Raw genomic sequence first — 18382 nt, forward strand, 5'->3', positions numbered from 1 at the left:
ATGAGATCTTTCGATTGGCGTTTGAATTTTCCAAATCGGACCATTAGTTCGGGAGATAACAGGGGGGTAAAATTTACCCCCCCCCCAGCCCCGCGCGTTCGGCTGGAGACCCCAGCCCCGCGCGGGTTAACTCGCGGCCCGGCAACTAAGCTCTCTGTCAGTAACACGGACAGGCCATGTGAAAATGGGACTCGGAATAACATTTAGGCATATTTTATTGCATGGGGTGCCTATAAGTTCCTTAGGTAAGTTCATGGCCACTTAAAGGCATCTGCCGTGTGTGAAGAATATGTGCCGAATCAGCATACACTTCACGTATTTACGTATCGTACATAGCATCAAATGGGTGCCTACATAAAGTCGCAATATGGTTGCCGAAGTTTTGTGACCGCGTCCCTGTGGTTGCCGACTGTGCCTCAGAAGTCAGAGCGAACCTACCTATATCTAACATCAGTGCCGATTATAGGAATACAAGGACGAGTCACCCATTTATCATTCAGAAACATCCGCTGACCGTTTAAAAACAACATGTCAGAGGCACCGTATCGAATGCGCAATTGTATTTTTTTATGGGCAAGGTCATTGAAATATCATGAGCAGTTATCCTGACCTTGGACATCATGGAGCAGATAGCCATTAGATAGGTAATCCATATTTTCACAATCTGTGTAATACTGTTATAAATACTGCACAATATACAGCGTGGTACGTTTTATTTGGCTGCGTAATAGGTGATGATTGCGGCGATACGCATCGCCGATCTTTAAAACATTAGAGAAAACTTGACCTCAGGTTAGGATGACTATAGGCGATTTACCCCTTCTCTAACATGTGCAGGACACTGCGCCCTGGCATTTGTTATGTCTGTGGCCTGCATCAAGTCCAGACCATCGGACAGACAACCGCAGTCATCGCCACTCGAAAAGTCGCACTTGTCATCTCTTCGTGACAAGGATCGCTTGAGTTGACCAGACATCTATCTGAGGACGTCCATCTTCGGAGGGCACTGACGCGGCGGCAGCGGCTCCAGCAGACGCCAGCCGAGGTAGTCGAGCTCAGTAGAAGCCATCCACGTCGGCACCGACGTGGTCGCGACTCGCCGAGATGCGCCGCTGCACGACCGTCACCCTGTTCAGCGGCGCGAACAGCCCGTAGTCTGGCTCACATTCAAAGTACCTGGAGAACGAGAAGCATTAAATATTTGACCTGCAGCTGCCAGAGCCGCATAAGGGCACACACGCAACGCAAGTAACTAACAGCGTGCAGAAAGGGGGCAACATTCTATCACCATATAACGGCATTTCCGATGACTTCTGCAGAAAGTGCAGATATAAGACGCACAACAACCGAAATTAAATATGTATACCTTCATTATTTTTCGGAATTAAAATAAACGGTTTGTTTTCCGTTTATCCGGATCGTTTTGTTCAGTCTAGCAGGTATTTTAAAGAAATTGACGCCGTAACCAAAATGTTTTGAGTTTTCCCCAATAGCTCGCCTTTAGGAGCCCTCAACTGTTACGGTCCGGTGCCGGTACCCAGGGTATATTGAATAGGCCGGTGCCCACCTCTTGCCGGCGACGCTGCCGTCGTTCCTGCCGCGCGGCTCGTCCAGCTGGATGCCGACCCAGACGCCGTCGGCGAACTCGGCGTGGCCGACGTAGCGGACGGTGCCGAGCCGACGGCCGATGACGCTGCTGCTCACAGAGACCCGGTCCCCGCACCGCGCCGCCGTCGGCACTGCACGCAGAAACAGAGCGACGATAGCATGCTAGTCTACAGTCTGCATGAGCCATAATCGTCGGTCATCGACTCATCATATGACTAATGCATCAAATGCCTACTAGTTATTCAGCATCTGCCTGAACTTAAAAGTGTACACTGAACTTATTCCGCAGTTGCCTATATTTGTATTAGCCTTTGCCCTTTTTATTCACCTGTGAAGCTGGGGCTGGAGCTGCGCCGCGCCGGAGACGGCGGCGCCTTGGCCGGGCTGGAGCTGCGGCGCGCGCCGGTGGGCAGGGTGGCCACCGGGCTGGAGCGAGAGGTGCGCCGCGAGCCGGGCCGTGAGTCGGCGCCGCCGTCTGCCGAGGCCTGTGAGCTGCGCCGGGAGGGGGACCCGCCGCCGGCGGAGGTGGAGGAGGCGTGCCACTCGGGCGGCGGCGAGCCCAGCGGCTCCCGGCTGAGACGGGTCAGCCGCGAGAACACGCCGTGCCGCGGCTCGCACTGGAAGTACTGGTGACCACCCACGGTGCCGTCGTGTTTTCCTGGCGACAGAGGACGGAGAAATGGTCCGAGAAACAGATTCCGACTCAGGGGGCAATGGTTCAGTTTTTTTTTTTTTTTTACGTCAGGCGGTAAAAGAGAGTCCGGTAGCGGGTAGCGACCGCAAGACTTCGTACTGTTATACAGGCTATTCATGTCGTTGATTTGGCTAAGTTTAATTTAGATGTATGTAGGTACCTATTTTATATCTTTTTAAAGGTAGGTACACAATTTTATCATTAAGTAACAATATGCCAATAGCAGCCAACTACCATGCAATTACCTTTTTAACGGTTAATGATGTGACGACCAGCGGTGTTGCGATTACCGATGTAACTATCAGCAAGAATACGATTTAATGGCTACCGATGTTACGGATAGCGATTAACCAGGGTATTGAAAACTAACGCTAGATCGATTAAACGATTGAAGAAGGCATGATAAACGATAACGATTTATGATATAGGTAAAGATTAACATTTTAAGATGAATCATCTATTTAAGCCATCATGATTGAACTACGGAAAGTTGAACGACTTGGCAATTTAACGATTTAATTATTAACAATTTAACGATTTCATTATTAACAATTAAATGTTAAACGTTCCACACCCCTCAGTTACCAACAAGTTAACAGGTTGACTAAAGGCCTTATTGTTTTAACGATTCTCGATTTTAAGGTTACAAGAAATACGGTTGAAGAACAAAGGAATAAACGATTAAATATTTAACAATAACGGATTTAATCATTCATGTGTCGATTTACGATTAACAACAAATGTTCCCGATTTGAACAATCAACGAAAAACTATTTCACGATGTAACGGAAAGTCCAAAGGGATTTAATTTATTCACGGATTAAATATTGATGAATAAACGGTTAATGATTAACAGTTTATTCATATTTATTTAAACGTTACCCTGAAGGATTTACAGAAAACGATTAAACATTTACGATCTAAAGATTTGCCGATGAACGGCATATTTACCAGCGGTTCACCGGAAACCAATATGGTCTTATAACTTCCTTTGTCACGTAGCATCAGCGGGTCTGCCAATGCGAGGGCAATCGATTCGCTTTCTAAAAAAATAAAAAATAATACTTTCCCGAATACGCTTCCATTCAATTACCTTATCTGTGAACAACAGACTCGACTTGGGTGAAAACGTTGACAGATAGGTATACGATGATTATCAACGTAATGGCACTCCTTCACTTTACGATGCCGTTTCTTTACCTCATGGCACAAAACTATCGGGCGGTGTAGTTAATCCATTTATCATAGGACATGGAATAACCCGGAGCTTCTGCGCACTGTGTTTCACCGTTCATGCATGTGTAAACACATTAGCCGGCTGCTGCTCAGTGCAGTGGTCCGGCGGACTTACCGAAGGGTTTCTCGAGCACGACACCGGCCCAGTCGCCGCCACCAAACTTTGTCTCGCCAATGTAGGCGATCTTGCCGGGCAGCGTTCCGCCGACAAACACCAGCTCGCCCACCATGAAGCTGTCCGTGTCCCGTGTCAACACAGTGTCTGTGGGACAGGTCGGCGGTCGTCATAAATCCGCTTTAGCAAGGACAGAGCACGGCAAAATAAAAAAATCATTGTAACTTTAGTTAAGCTAGTTAAGTTTTGAATGGACGCAAATTACAAAATATATCAATGCATGCGATACGGTTTATGTAGAGCCAAGGTTGTGGTCATATTTTTGCTTTGGCTAAATCATAGTATGACGTCTTAGCTAGTAGCTACCTGTCGAGAATCGCCGCGCAACACCTGCTTCGCTGAGCCGCCTCAGCGATTCGTAGTCGTCCATGGTGATATCCAGTATTCTGCTAATCGAAAAAAAGACATGAATGTGTGATCGTGATATAAACATATACATGGTCTGAGTTCCATAATATTTTCGATCTTCAGGAAACAGGAACAGGCAAGTCTTCAATTACGTCTATCCGTATGTCCGCCTGTCTGTCTGTCTGTCCATCCGGTCCCGTCCCGTCCTGTCTGTCTGTCCGTCCGTGCTATCCGTCCGTCCGTCCGTCTGTCCGCCCGTTCTTAGTTTCTACTAAGAACACGTGTTATGCTATTCTTATGTGATACGGCTTTTAGAGCTGCCGTCACCGGTTGTCTGTGCCTTGATGGGCAGTGCAGAACACCGGAGACTGATCAAGGGTTACGACGGGCTGGTCCTAGCTTTGTTCCCATCCTCGGAGAGATGCGTCTGTAACTAATTTTGCATTCGGTATTTAGTTCGTTTCGGTTGGGACAATTACTCCGAAACGATCAGTATCTGGCTCGGAAGTCTCCTCTGAAAAATAAGCCACAGAGCTCATTAACCTATCGTATATCTCGTCTTGGTGGTGATGTCATCTCCGCGGTGATGTTAATGAGGCGTCTCGGCGGCTCGGTGTCGGAGCCACCTGTGGCCGTCTAACGTGTCCCGTGGCACCGCAGAGCCGGAAAAACGACAGGAGGCCGCGAGTTGACCGCAACACCATCCCCGCTGGGCCCCGAGGGCAGGCGCCGGTCCGGCCACAGCCCCGAGCACCGGCCCGCTCGTCAGCCGGCGACCAGGTGCGAGCGTGAAGGTCAGCTCGCGCGGGAGAGCTGAGAGGGACTGGGGCGCGTGGGAGGGCGGCGTCACTGCTGATAACGCCGGCACGACCGGTCACCCGCAGCCGGGAGGGTCACTGGCAGCGGCGCTAATGTCCCATAGATTTTCTGTGTGACTGGAAGTAGAATGGAGTTGATGGGAACGGAAAAAACAACTTATACCTACACCAAAGAGCTAATCTAAATCGGAATGTATGGAATCAGAGCAGAGCACATGTGATTATCATTAAACGCTTATTGGTATCTGAGTAAATACATACCCATTTAAACTGGATTATTGAACACAATGGGAAACGAATTAATGTGCGGGATAAATATTAATAGTAGCGGCGTGATTAGTGATCACTGAGGCCTGTCCTTTCATCCCCGTCTCGTTCTACCAGAGTATCGCAGTCTCCCACCTATACATTGGCCCAGCCGATTGACCAGTGGTCCCCTGAATCAGATAACCCAGGCCTCTCCACCACGGGCTGAATATCAGAAATAGCTAATCGATGTTATACGATGCACCCGTGTGATAGGGCAACACATATGGTGCACAATGCACATTGCAATAATTCGCAACACTACTTGACCGGCCTCCGCAATCCGCATAATATGAAGAGCGACGTCGTATAGGAAAATGCGCCATTAGTGGACGCCTCACTTATATGTTTGTTTTATAAATTTAGACCGAACCTTTTGAATGGAATGATTTAAAAGGACAGAGTCCCCGCTAAGCGAAGCTTGTTGCTTTGACCCTGCACTCTACCCTCCGAAGGGTAGAGGTTGGAAGAAGTTTCGAGGGAGGTAGAAAAGGTTCGCATATCTTTTGTAATGTGATGCGTTTGGTAGTTGCATGCAACGATAAATAACTCATGTATGAAGCATGAGGGATAATTATGAAAAATATGATAAAACCACACATATTAGCTATAGCCTATACTGATGTGGTTAAGATTTTGGCGAACAACATCAATATCAAAATCAACAACCATCGATAATCGAGAATTGAAAAAAAAACTTTAACCCTCGCCGGCCGAGGGGGGGGGGGCGGGTGCCGCCCCCCATAGGGTTTTTTCGCGATAGCTCCAAACACGCTGGCGATAGAGAGCTGAAACTTGGCATACCTGACCTTTGATCCAAGTCGGATCTTTTGACACCAACTGCATTTTTGGGTCAGGTCAGGTCACTGACCTATGACGTCATAAGTGAACCTCTGCACGGTCTTCAGATGTCGCAACTTCGCAACGCCCTCACTGCCAGAGGAGATGTCACAGGGAAATGAAACTTGCAGGATCTAATATCCATTATGAGTCCCACAACTTGTATATCTCGGATTTTTCCTAAAGGTCATATGAGGTCAGGTCATTTTCGTGACCTCACCATTATAAGTCAATGGGGAAAAATTCAAACTGCTATTCTGGCGCCGGGAACGATCTCCAACTATCTCAAGCACGCAGAATCGTGATTTGATGCACTCCTTGCAAGGTTAGATGCGTCACTTTTGCAATGTTGACCTTGCGTGACGTCATTTATGACGTCATCAAGGTCAAATTAGTTTTTCGTCAATAACTCTTGATCAAATTGAGCTAGCGAGTCGGGAAAGGCACCAATGGACTCAGGAAGGCCTGCCGAATCGAATGATATGCGACATGACCTCTTTCGACCAACTTCGTGACCTGGGGGTGCTGACCTGACCTTGACCTGAGGTCAACACCCCAAGTTGACCTGACCCGGACAAAAAGTATATCATTCGACGCGCCTGAGCGAGGCGAACACGATGCTGCCAAAATCAGCGCTCTGCGGCCGTTTTTTGCGAAGTTATTCACCAAAAACTGAACCGTACCCTGGGGCACTTGACCTGACCTCAGAGGTCACCGGTTGACCTAGGACCTTAAAATCGGGTACCAATCTCTGCGTCTCGTAACGGCGCACACGCTCGTTTTTTCCGCGACGCGCTAGCTCCACCAGGGGCGAAACGGCGAGGGGGGGGGGGTCGTACCCGCCCCCCCCCCCCCCCCCTCGGCCGGCGCGTATGTAGAAAACCAATAGGTCCGGCGAGGGTTAACTCGCTGCAAAACAAATTTGGTTTATTTCATGTTTAGTTGCATAACATAAAACGAAACGGGATAATAACCAAACCAACCAAACCATTTAGGTATTCCAGCTCACGACCGTAAAAAAGATGAGGGAGTATATATCAGATAAACGGAAGCAAGGCCCTAAACACGGGATGGGAGTTTTTTTGGGACTCCCATCCCATGGGACTCCCATGGGAAGCCGATAACTAAATGTCACTGGACCGTTCATTGAAGGATAATAGGACGCTCCTCTATGGGATCTTTTTAATGTTATTTATGTTTCAATACTTTCCACCAAACTGCTGGAACCGTCTACCTTCTTCCAGTAGCGGCGGAACACCTTCAATTAAGGGGGGGGGGGGCACTGCCGACTTTTGGTCCCATTCTTTCCATGCAACGACCATAGGGCATAATGTTAAAATGCCGAAATCAAAGGGGGACACGGTGCCACGGCATGCCCTCCCCGTTCCGCCGCCTATGCCTTCTTCAAAGGGACGCTAAACGGGTGCTTCGGTTCGTTTCCTCACTTGGGGTTGTTTCGTTCATTACAATAAGTCCTTTTTAGTTTCGAAGATTGGTATAATGAGAAAAAGCTTTTTTCTTGGTGTCGCGTCTCTTCAAAATTGCAACGAAACCAACGGACTCGTGTGTATGTACAAATAAATAAGTAAAATGCAGCACTTCTTCTTCGTTAAGACGTTTGGTCTGTAATAGTTATAGTCAAATCGTTACTTATCAACCATTGAGTAGTTTACCATTAAATCGTTTGACTAAAAAAGTCTAACAGCAAACAATTAACTATCTTCCGATTAACTATTAACTATCTTCTAAATGACTATTTTCAACTATTAACGGTTAAAAGGTCACTACCGCAAGCCAAGTTCCTAAGCTGCCCAATTTCATCAGCATACAGACACACGAAGAATCAGTAAAGTGGGTCGGCGCGACTTAAAACGGGCATCGCCTAACAGGGACATGAAATGAATGACTGGCCAATGACTGTGCGCAGCTGTAATTATGCACAATGGCGAGGCCGCGGCGGCAGCTCGACTGTTCCTAAGTTTGATAGGGGATATTAGACGGTGAACGAATGGACCGGACCGGACGGTGCTAAACCTGAAAACCTGACATAAATTGTCTATTGACACCCGCACGGCTCGACTTTCCACCGAACTACCAGAGTCTATTCAGAGTGACGGTATTATGGCGAATTCACACCCGCGGTGGTGGGACTCACCTGTGTTGGTGGGCCGGGTCGTCGGGTCTGAGCGGCCGCCGCGCGCCGTCGGCCGTGACCGTTTGTCTGGCGCCGTCTCAGTGTGCGCCGCCCGCCGGGCGAGGCGCCGCGCCCGAGGCCAGGGCGCCCACACTGCTCCACCGGTCGCCGGCCGTCTCGGAGAGCAGCTCGCAGTCGGTCCACCCCGGCCAACCTATCAGCTCAGCGCCGTCCAGCACAGAGCCGCGGCCTGGCGGCTGGCGAACCGGTACCGTCTTAATTAGACGTGACTAATAGGCCAGCTCGCGCATTTAGTTTTGCGGCGGTTTCTGCGATGTATAGCACAGCTAACGGCAAAACAACGCATTCATAGGACATTTTGTCCATTCGTCACCTGCGTTTCATCTGTTCCGAAAGCATTTTGTGCATAAAGTGACGCATTTCATCGACTGGGCTGGTGTGCTGCGCTGCTCACTTTTTACATGAAACACGCATGTTGTATACTTTTATCATGACATTTTCGTCCTGAAAATGATAATATCTACGGCGCAGCCCGATGCCCGGCCGCGCATATAAGTTGACTCTCTGGCCACCACTCACGTCATCCGTCCATATGGCAATATTCGCCGACGCATCACTACCGATTCCATGCATTGATTGGAGACGGGCAGACGGCGTTTCACATGTTTATATCCGGCACTATTTACCTACCACCCTTGAGTTGATATCGAACACAGGTCACCAAAGATCCTCCTTGAGGCCAACTTATCGTGATTTCTACGACCTCTGGGCAAAAATCCTCCCCTGGGGCTCCGAGAGTCAGCGGCTTGGTACGGGGACGGCCCGGGACCCGCAGTTGCTTCTGTACAGCGACCCTGAGTATATTGTCCCAGCACCCTCACAGGGAACAACGGTAAGCTGTCAGAGGCGGCACGCACAGAAAACCTCAGCTGCTGCTTGTACAGGGACGGGCAGTCGATATCAATGTCATATGGTTATCACTTGTTACTGGACAGGACAGACGGTTAGACTTGGGGTTCGTGTACAGTAGCAACTGCGGGTCCCTGTACAAGGGTCGAGTCGGAATCAAAATTTCACACTTCCAGCACGAGCATCGTCTCAGGCCCATGCAAGATTACTTGCTCTCACTCAGGTCCCTTGTTCAATGTTCACTGTATATAACGCAAATAATCCTGTTCCGTATACCAAATTCCCTCTAACATATGGTTGCTGTTGCTACCATATTTCGACGAAATCAAAAGACCACCGACAGTTACGGAGCGGCGAATCTGTCGTGGTGTGATAGCGTATATTTACATATAAACAAGATTATAAATTAGCCCAATTACCCTTTATAGAGGTATGTAGAGTGCAGGTATGTTGCAATTTTTTGGTTAAAGCTTCTATTTGTGAAGTATTACGTCCAATGTGTTGCGTTCATTACCCTGAGATTTATTTCTTCATTGTTATCCAGAAGCAACGTTGAGTGACCTCGAAACCCAAATCTCAATCTGAATTTTAACTAGAATACATTCAACTTTGTTGCTTACTTCCTGCTAGGTAATGACTTTTACTCAACTAAAAAGTCTATAAAGCATTCAAGTGTTTTATTTTTTAATTTGGAATAAAACATGTCACAGAAAGTGGAAACACTCTGTTCGCATTGAACAAAGTTATGGGTGCCAGTGACTGCCGCAATTCAGGCGTCCATAACCCAAATCATTATCACAGGAAAGCGAAATGCACTATGCAGTCACTTTTTGACATAAGCAGCTTTGATATTTTTCCAGGTTTTTTCCCAGTCTAGCTCCAAAGCCAAAACCATGGCACATGTTCCTGCAGAGCAACCAGAAGAGGATGCATCAGAACTGCAGTTCCCAAAAGGTGAGTATATGTATGTTACAGTTAGTATGCGAATTCCATTAAGTTGCAATGTAAATAGTTGCGTTGCACTACGTTGCATCATTGATACCTACCTGTTTTTTTACTATACAGTATTCATGCACACTTCAATTTATAAATTATCTTTTCAATGCTATTCAAGCCATTCATGCATTTGTCATTTGTTTTTTAAATGTTTTGAGTCCAAAGTTACATTGTTGCAAACAAAATGCTTTATTGATTCAGAGCAATGCAACATTTGTAAAACCTTATCTCACCTTACTATCAGGTTAGCCATCAGGTTATAAGGCCATATGGCCTAAAAACTTGGTGGTAAAAACTAAAATAATAAAATAACATCAGTTTTATCTGATCAGTTAAAGTGATGTATTAGCATTTATGTTATGCTTGGCATAAAAATTCTGCTACATATGGCCCTACTTAATGTACTAACTTTGTCCTGAATTCCTGACTGCTGACATTTTCTTACAGAGTTTGACAATGCTGAGACACTCATGATATCAGAGGTACACATGCTTTTGGAGCACCGCAAGGCTCAGAATGAGAATGCCGAAGAGGAACAAGAACTATCGGAGGTTTTCCTGAAGACTCTGGCGTATGCCGGTCGTTTCGCTAAGTTCAAGAACCGAGAAACGATTGCATCTGTCCGAAAGTAAGTACTGTTGATGAAGATTGGTGATTCGTTTTTGTTTCCACATTCCTCAGTGCTGCTAGTATGCCAGTTAACCCGCAGGAGGTCGCGCAGTAACTGTTTATCTATTGTAGTTCATTCATATGTACATTTGATCCCTTTCACCATTCGATGGCCGCCGTTTAGCGTTTTTCCGTCGTACTCTCTATTCGGCCTATTCTATCTGTCTGACTTCGGTACTTTGCGCCCGGCAGTCTCCTTGCTCAGAAAAAGCTGCACAAGTACGAGCTTGCCGCACTGGCCAGTCTTTGCCCAGACAACCCTGATGAGGCCAAAACACTTATACCCAGGTAAGTCGCATGTTTGAAAGTTACGACTTACGACAAATGTACATTGTACACTGGTCTTACGTAGTGCCCTTCTACTGACGTTCCTCCTCATCCTCAACCTGCCGCGACTACCCAGCTGCGTGTTTTTAATACCGTCTTACTTCCTTCCTTTAACATCCCCTACGAGCATTTCAGTATTTTAGTTTGGCTGTCACAACTCTTTACTTCAACCATGTATCCCAATTTCGGGAATCGCTCAACCTACAGAATGTGTATAAACATGCTGCCGATTGCGACACATGCTGGTGTAAGGGGACAGTGGCGGATCTACGTTGGGGCAAAATGGGCAATTGCCCCCCCTAAACGGAAAACCTCTGGGCAAACATATCTTTTTGCCCCCCCTAAAAAAAACTACAACTTGAATACTAAAAATATGGTGTTTGAAAAGAAAATGTGAAATAAATGGAGGACTAGAAGGTTGTCATATTCGTGATATTAAGTTGTGAGCTGATAAAAAGTCCTCCGCCCCATGAATGTCAGTCCATCATCCATCAGCAGTGCTACTACTGCTACTGTTACCATAAAAAATAACGCGATTTATTGAAACCTTGAACCAAGTAAACAAACCGTCAACAGCAGACCGCCAGACGCCAGTGGGGTCAGGGGTCACCACACTGGTGAGCGGTTGGACAGTGGTGGGTTTGCAATGCATGGGTATATAAGAAGTGTTTGCATAATAAGAACTAGAGTGAACGATATGGTTGAGCTACTGCCGCTGTGTCACTCAGTGATGGCCAGAAAGAACGGTGTACTGCGTGCCTTTGAGAACAAGTGCGAGATAGGTTTCTGAGAGGAATAACGTAAAGAAGATTACCAATCGCGGCTTTTTCATGAGCCATACCGTTATCTAACGGGGACAAACACAGAAAGGCTCGGTCAGAGCTTTTGGTTTGCGAGGTGTTGGAGAAGCTCAGTATGTTGTGGGAACTTAACGCTGTTCAGTGTGATTCCGTTGGCTGTTGCGCTGTGGTCCTATGTAGTCTGTAGAAGCATCGTTTATCTCCTCTCGAAAGTAGCACTTATTACGGAGCGAGCGAAGCGAGCGTAGTCTTTCCTTAGATTAACGGAAATTTCTGAGTATGAGCGGCCGGCCGGCCGGCCGTGGTCACGATTCTGCGACGCTTATATCTCAGCAACCACTTGACAGATTTACACGCGGTAATTTTTGTAGGGTAGCTTCATTCCTTCTACCAAGTATTGGACTATTCCCGATGCATGTGGGTGACCCCTTATGCACGTGCCACGTGCAAAACGAAGAGGTGTCACTTTTGTAATTGTTGCAATATCTCGGTAACTACTTGGCCGATTGCGCTGAAGTTGGCATGTAGGTAGGCACCCACTAGGCAATGCATATCCATGTGCCAGAGTTGGGGTGCTGCTGCACGTGCGCACGTGCAGGGGTCGATTCCAGATCTCGAGAACGGCTGGACCGATGGCGCTCAAATTTGGCATATGGCTAGGGACCGGTTAGTAGGGTGCCGTGCACAAGTCAGTTGGGACCCATTTTGCACGTGCGCACGTGCAGGGTGCCGCTTCCAGATCTCGAGAACGGCTGGGCCGATTGTGCCCAAATTTGGTACATCGCTAGAGACCGGTTAGTAGGGTGCCGTGCACAAGTCAGCTGGAGGTACCCCCTCGAAATTTCGCACGTGCAAGGCTCACCCTCTCGCTCGCTCCGTTAGTCGCCCCAAAAGGCGTTATACTGGTTGTATAATTTTGCTAGCTCGCAAAGTTTAGTCCCAAAGTTAAGGAATGTTCATTGTAATTGCATCAATAAATGCAGGACCGAAAACAAATGCGCTGTTCTTCGTCTATTTCTTGTTGGGATTCTTAATCGACTGATCTCATTTTCTATTACCGGAAACAACTGTTCATACGTTTAGACCAAGATTCTTGCGTTTAACTACGTGGCAACCCTGACTGCGTATAGTATCGCAGGTACGCTGATGTGGCCTTTGGTCGTGGGCATTTACACATGAACCTGCTGCTGCGACCCTTATCGGTCTCCGGATACAGAAGCCCTTGAGAACCGGCGCGGGCGGACCTTTCGGACGAGGTCTTGCCGAGGTGATGCGGGAGGTAGAGGACGGACCGTCCATAGCGCCGGTGAGCTATTCTCTAACTATCTCCCGGAGTCAGGGTGGCTGCATTTTTTTGCGCTGCCCTGGCTTGGCCGGACTGACAAAAATGTAAAAAAAAAATTCCCGAAATCCGAGGAGAAAAATAGGGGTAGCTCGTTTTTTTTTTTCCTAAGACTGGACGTTTGAAATTCTCGCCGACTTGCCTGGCGGCGCAATGTTTGCCCCCCCTAAACTCAAATCCTAGATCCGCCACTGTAAGGGGAGCGTTTGTCACGATCGCCTGCAGGATGACGGTTTTTCGCGGCCTCGGGTGGTTGTCGTTCTAGTGTCGCCCTGGCCCCCAAGGGTCTAGTATCCGACCTTTGGCACTTGTGCTTTGTCAGTGTTGAACGTGATTGTTGCCCTGGTAATTGGCTTAATGAGAAACTTTATGCATCAGAACAATATTTTCATGATCAACTTGCATTTTGGTCGTCGCAAGTAATGAAAATACATTTATCCACACCCTGGATTTAGTTTTGTTGTGTCATGTGCGCCATCTTTCTGCTCTCCCCCCGGCAGCCTGGAGGGACGTTACGAAGACGAAGAACTTCGGGCCATCCTGGACGACATTCAGACCAAGCGCAGCTTCCAGTATTGAGCGTATCGCAGCCGCGTGCTGCCAGCTTATTTGTGTGGTGATGGTTGTCATGTCGTTCCCCTTACTACATAGTTTGGACCACACGCCTACATGGCCGATCAGTAACATCGCAAGTGCAGGCTGTTCTGGTCTTTATTTTCATTCACCCATGTAGTCTACTTCATCGACATATTGTCATCAATCATTGCCTTGTGATAAGTTGTGAAATAAAGAGCAGGTGCTAGGTAATGTCAAACCTTTCCCGTAACTTTTCTGAAACTTTGCAAGCTTTAGACAGTGCACTTGCATCCGTGATAGTCGTGCTTTATCCGAAATTAAAAAATGGCGCCGACTTGAAAGGCGTTAAGAAAATGCACAAAGATGTTGACATGTAGAACAGTTCTAGCGGCCCAGCATGCATTTTCTTTACGACGGTACTTAAGGAATACAGTATTTCGCCTCATTGACCATGTATCAGTGATCTTACCACCATTCTCATTTACAAATGTATATTTCGCATACCGTCATCGGCCTAAACACACCAAAACAGAGATAGAATGTCGTTCACTCGCAGGCCTTGACAAGCGCCTCGCTGACCTCGACGGCGATCTGGGCCTCGACGCGCTCCTGGTCGCCGGTGGCGCTGGCCAGGTCCGCCTGCGCCTGGGTGAGCGCCTGCCGACATGCGGCCGCGTCCAAGTCCGACAGGGGCACCGCCTCCTCCGCCAGCACCTGTGCGCAGCGGGCCATCGGTCAGTGCCAGACACAAACTCATCGGATCGACTGAAACACCGCACTAAAACAGCGGGAGGACAGGCTATCAAATGCTCTACCGGCTCATCCATACGGTCAGAATGGGCGTTTACAAAATTCGCGAAACACTGATGGGAAAATGTTGATGAAAATGAAAATGTTTCCCGTCCATCTGGCTCCGGCCCCGTCCTAGCATCTCATCACAGTGGCAAGGAGGGCTGGAGACAGATGAGTGTGCCATTAGTTAGAGCCGAATGAAGGTATTGAGAGAGCTGGAGCACCTGAAGGAGGGACGGCAGAGGGCCCCACGCCGCGTACCTGCACGGTGGAGTCCTTGTTGACGGTGACGGAGCCGCTGCTGACGAAGTACTTGTTGGTGCTGCCGTCGGCCTCGACCACGCTGACGACGCCCGGCTGCAGCACGGCCAGCACCGGCACGTGGTTCGGCAGGATGCCAAAGTTACCGCTGTAATCATACCGAATACGGTGCAGTTAGACCGCGGTACACTGCGATCAAACTAGACGCGGTGGGGTCAAGCCGCGATACGTGGGAATTAGTTCTAGCCCACCCTCGTTCCTGATGAGGCTATCATGCATAAGCGTACTTTTAACGTATACTCGTATCTGGTCGCCAATCAGCAGAGAGTTCTAGAGAGAGCGGCTCAATATTGGTTATGTAGTTTGATTGGATCCATTTTATTGCCACCACAATGAGCAATTCTAGGGGTTAATTGATATCATTTCAACTTTAAACCTTTGTATATGATTGTTAGTGTTGTTTCTCATTAGGGTGTGGGTGCAAACCGAGACGTTTAAGAATTTGTAACAAAAATGATATAAGTACAAAAGACAATCATCATTCACAACAAATGCCTGATTGGAGAAGCTCGAACTATTTCCTTTAGGGCTCTTGATAAAAACATGGATAAAGAAGTTGGGTATTATTTCCAACAAACCATCGTTACTTTCTGATAATGTCCCACTTACCTGAATGAGGGCACGTCCACCTGGCGGACGTCCTGCTGGTTATAGAACACCTGGCTGGGAGCGGCGAACGTCAGAGGCATGTCAGCCATTGAGCGGGAGCATTGGGCCAGGACACCCGACGAGCGGGTCAGCCGCAGGGCAGAGCGAACCAAGGCCATTGCTGCAACAAACAATACATACCAAATTATAACTTTAACCTGACAGATAATCCTTATTGCGGGTGGTTGTGAGAGACAGTTTAAAAAACAATGGCCACTGATGGATTCCAGTCTTCTCTTACATCTTACAATCTTGAGATGATCTGTTCACATCCGGCTGATGCTGAACTGTGAGTTCGTGTCAGTGTGTTTGGTGTATTGATTTACGCCGGAGGGATCCAGGGCGTCGCAAATCCACCTACGACACGTCGCAAGTTACGACATATGTCCCGTCGCAAGTTGTGTCGTAGCGAAAAAGGAGGGATGTTGATTGTTGAGGAAAGAGCGGATTGTCGGAGGATACGACAGAACGTAGCTGCGACAAGGCTTAAATACCCGCTTTACTCGAGAATTTAAAAGGCTACACGATCAGCTGGTCCCGTAGTAAACGTCGGTAAGGTCGAAAACTCTATCACGCACAAAGGAACATTCGCCCGTAAGGTTTGCGATCTTGTGAGACAGCCAGGTCAAGCATGTTCTCTGATTCTAAAGCTTTGTCTCAACTGGGTGACTTGTGATCGCTAACGCTCACGCGAGTTGCCATAAAATTTGGGATCGATCACAGGAGATTCGTGACAAGGGCAACTAGAAACGATGCTTTAGAAGAAATGAGTTCAGAGTTTGAGGTCACAGAGTGTCAGAGTTGGAGGTCATAATTGGAGGTTACAGAGGTCATCTGGGATGTCAGGTCACAGAGGTCAACTTGGGGTCATCAAAGAGCTCAATTGGAGGTCATGGGGGTCACCTGGGACAAGTCAGATCACAGAGGTCAATTTTGGGTCATCACAGCTCTATTGGAGGTCATGTGGGTCAACTGGGACACGTCAGGTCACAGAGGTCAGCTTGGGGTCATCAGAGAGGTCACTTAGAGGTCACAGAGGTCTTATGGGACACGTCAGGTCACAGAGGTCAACTTGGGGTCATCAGAGCTCAATTGGAGGTCATCTGGGACACATCAGGTCACAGAGGTTAGCTTGGAGTCGTCAGAGAGCTCAATTGGAGGTCATGGAGGCATAGGCGCGGGAACTACTTTCAGACTGGGGGGCACACCATAATTGAGATCAACCTAGGGTACCCCCAAATCTAGTTTTCTCACCGGTTTTAGGCCACTTATTTTTCATCCCTTGGCTTTTCAAACAAAAAAGAAGAAACATTTGCAAAAAAAGTGCGGTATTTCGTCTCAAAGTTGTGGGGGCACCGCCCCCACGGCCCTAGAGTTGGGGGGGGGGGGGCAAGCTGCCCCCACTGCCCCCCGGCTCCCGCGCCTATGCATGGAGGTCATCTGGGACACCTCAGGTCACAGAGGTCAACTTGTGGCCATCATCTATTGGAGGTCATGGGGTCATCTGGGACATGTCAGGTCACAGAGGTCAGTTTGGAGTCATCAGACAGCTCAATTAGAGGTCACAGAGGTCATCTGGGACATGTCAGGTCACATAGGTCAACTTGGGGTCATCACAGAGCTCAATGGGAGGTCATAGGGGTCATCTGGGACACATCATTTTTGGAATTACGGATTGGGTCATTTTTAGAATCTTTTGGGGGATGCCCCTTGCAATGTCCAAGACCACCTTTTTGGATTCGCCAGTAGTTACTGGAACGGGTGTTAGGCTACTTTGTATCCCTGAATACCCCAATAAGCGTGAATGTAACATATGCACCATTTTCAACACTCTCACTGGCATGGTTTGAGGCGTCATAGACAACCCATGGTTCAAGTTCTGTAACTTGGTTTAGCATCAACGGATTGCAACCAAAATTTCAAGATCTCAAGGTTGAACAATTTTACACCTACCATGTGAATTTAGTGACCATGTACCAAATGACCTGTGACCTGTGACCTCTTCCTCAATGCAGGGTCAGCTTGCGACACAACTTAACTTTAGACTGCTATCAAATTTGTAGGTTGTTGCAAATCAGGCAACTTGCAACAGACTTTACAACTTAAGTAACACTTCTTACCAGATGATCGCTTCAAAAACAACTTACTACACAACTTGCGACATGTTGCAGTTACAAGGAGGCCTACAACACTCTGGCTCCCTCCAGCCTAAGCATACCTAACTATTGCATGTTTGATGTTGCTCCGTGTGATGAGAAATTCAGTGAGCATAATGTTATGACCCAATGATTCAATTTTTGATCAGCACATCAATACCTATATCACAAAATTAATGCTTTTGAAAATCCATGTTCAGCCTCCAACAGTGGTATCATTTCACCAGAAAATAATGAAGTTGAACAGAATTTCACCTTTCAAAGGCTTAGGGAATTAATCTATTGACTGATTAATCACCTGCCGATTTTTCCTGGCCACCCAACTGTCAGCCGGCGCCCAGCAAAATTCAGAGATCCTAAACAGCTCCTCTCGCGTGATGCTGGCTGGTAAAGGGTAACCTTCGAGCTCTTTGTGGTTTAGCTTTTGGTAAGGGCATGATAAAATGGAAGTTTTTTAACGGGGCAAAAACAAATTTAATGATATTTGATTTTCAAAATATGCTAATATTATTTTATTTATTGTATTCAATACCATAACATCCAAAATTTATGTCAAAACATGGTCAAATTTGACGTTCTAGCCGTGTATCACGTGACTAGAGTAATAACTACAGCGACAAAAGCAAGAGAACCAACAAGAAGAAGAAAATTTTATGGAAACAAGCA

The 18382-nt window shown here is 47.5% G+C and overlaps 3 protein-coding genes across 9 annotated transcripts; 1 reads left to right on the forward strand and 2 right to left on the reverse strand.

Annotated features, from left to right (window-relative positions):
* Positions 1–534: 534 nt before the first annotated feature.
* LOC122391621 (restin homolog) lies at positions 535–9233 on the reverse strand. 2 transcript variants are annotated; one of them, XM_043385744.1, is made up of 6 exons: positions 8181–9233; positions 4020–4102; positions 3654–3800; positions 1937–2266; positions 1568–1739; positions 535–1176 (listed from the first exon to the last, which is right to left on the reverse strand). In XM_043385744.1, the coding sequence occupies exons 2-6, from the start codon at positions 4081–4083 to the stop codon at positions 1056–1058; spliced, it is 834 nt and encodes a 277-aa protein (XP_043241679.1). In that variant the 5' UTR covers positions 4084–4102; positions 8181–9233; the 3' UTR covers positions 535–1055. The 2 variants fall into 2 exon arrangements, with proteins under 2 accessions (XP_043241679.1, XP_043241675.1); XM_043385740.1 differs by having other exon boundaries at positions 4020–4099; positions 8181–9128.
* A 174-nt stretch (positions 9234–9407) lies between these two features.
* LOC122391658 (DNA-directed RNA polymerase II subunit RPB4-like) lies at positions 9408–14246 on the forward strand. 3 transcript variants are annotated; one of them, XM_043385800.1, is made up of 5 exons: positions 9408–9519; positions 9950–10043; positions 10533–10713; positions 10947–11042; positions 13724–14246. In XM_043385800.1, the coding sequence occupies exons 2-5, from the start codon at positions 9983–9985 to the stop codon at positions 13800–13802; spliced, it is 417 nt and encodes a 138-aa protein (XP_043241735.1). In that variant the 5' UTR covers positions 9408–9519; positions 9950–9982; the 3' UTR covers positions 13803–14246. The 3 variants fall into 3 exon arrangements, with proteins under 3 accessions (XP_043241735.1, XP_043241727.1, XP_043241744.1); XM_043385792.1 differs by having other exon boundaries at positions 9513–9536; positions 9951–10043; XM_043385809.1 differs by lacking the exon at positions 9408–9519 and adding an exon at positions 9694–9719.
* A 27-nt stretch (positions 14247–14273) lies between these two features.
* LOC122391638 (ATP synthase subunit delta, mitochondrial-like) lies at positions 14274–18334 on the reverse strand. 4 transcript variants are annotated; one of them, XM_043385754.1, is made up of 4 exons: positions 18015–18334; positions 15522–15681; positions 14853–15000; positions 14274–14513 (listed from the first exon to the last, which is right to left on the reverse strand). In XM_043385754.1, exons 2-4 carry the CDS (start codon positions 15677–15679, stop codon positions 14346–14348), a joined length of 474 nt encoding a protein of 157 aa, XP_043241689.1. In that variant the 5' UTR covers positions 15680–15681; positions 18015–18334; the 3' UTR covers positions 14274–14345. The 4 variants fall into 4 exon arrangements, with proteins under 4 accessions (XP_043241689.1, XP_043241714.1, XP_043241696.1 ...); XM_043385779.1 differs by having other exon boundaries at positions 18249–18319; XM_043385761.1 differs by having other exon boundaries at positions 17972–18118.
* Positions 18335–18382: the final 48 nt, after the last annotated feature.

The sequence above is a fragment of the Amphibalanus amphitrite genome, unplaced genomic scaffold (assembly GCF_019059575.1).
Source record: "Amphibalanus amphitrite isolate SeventyFive unplaced genomic scaffold, NRLGWU_Aamphi_draft 000022F_arrow, whole genome shotgun sequence".
Taxonomy (NCBI): domain Eukaryota; kingdom Metazoa; phylum Arthropoda; class Thecostraca; order Balanomorpha; family Balanidae; genus Amphibalanus; species Amphibalanus amphitrite.

Bases quoted from the DNA above. Each gene is read 5' to 3' on its own strand.
- LOC122391621 (XM_043385744.1), bottom strand. From the start codon at position 4,083: ATGGACGACTACGAATCGCTGAGGCGGCTCAGCGAAGCAGGTGTTGCG. The intron at 3,801-4,019 runs GTAGCTACTAGC...CCTGTCCCACAG, and splicing joins TGCGCGGCGATTCTCGACAG to ACACTGTGTTGACACGGGAC. The intron at 2,267-3,653 runs GTAAGTCCGCCG...CTCTGTCGCCAG, and splicing joins CGTGCTCGAGAAACCCTTCG to GAAAACACGACGGCACCGTG.
- LOC122391658 (XM_043385800.1), top strand. From the start codon at position 9,983: ATGGCACATGTTCCTGCAGAGCAACCAGAAGAGGATGCATCAGAACTG. The intron at 10,044-10,532 runs GTGAGTATATGT...ATTTTCTTACAG, and splicing joins AGAACTGCAGTTCCCAAAAG to AGTTTGACAATGCTGAGACA. The intron at 11,043-13,723 runs GTAAGTCGCATG...TCCCCCCGGCAG, and splicing joins GCCAAAACACTTATACCCAG to CCTGGAGGGACGTTACGAAG.
- LOC122391638 (XM_043385754.1), bottom strand. From the start codon at position 15,679: ATGGCCTTGGTTCGCTCTGCCCTGCGGCTGACCCGCTCGTCGGGTGTC. The intron at 15,001-15,521 runs GTAAGTGGGACA...GTATGATTACAG, and splicing joins GTGGACGTGCCCTCATTCAG to CGGTAACTTTGGCATCCTGC. The intron at 14,514-14,852 runs GTACGCGGCGTG...CGCTGCGCACAG, and splicing joins ACAAGGACTCCACCGTGCAG to GTGCTGGCGGAGGAGGCGGT.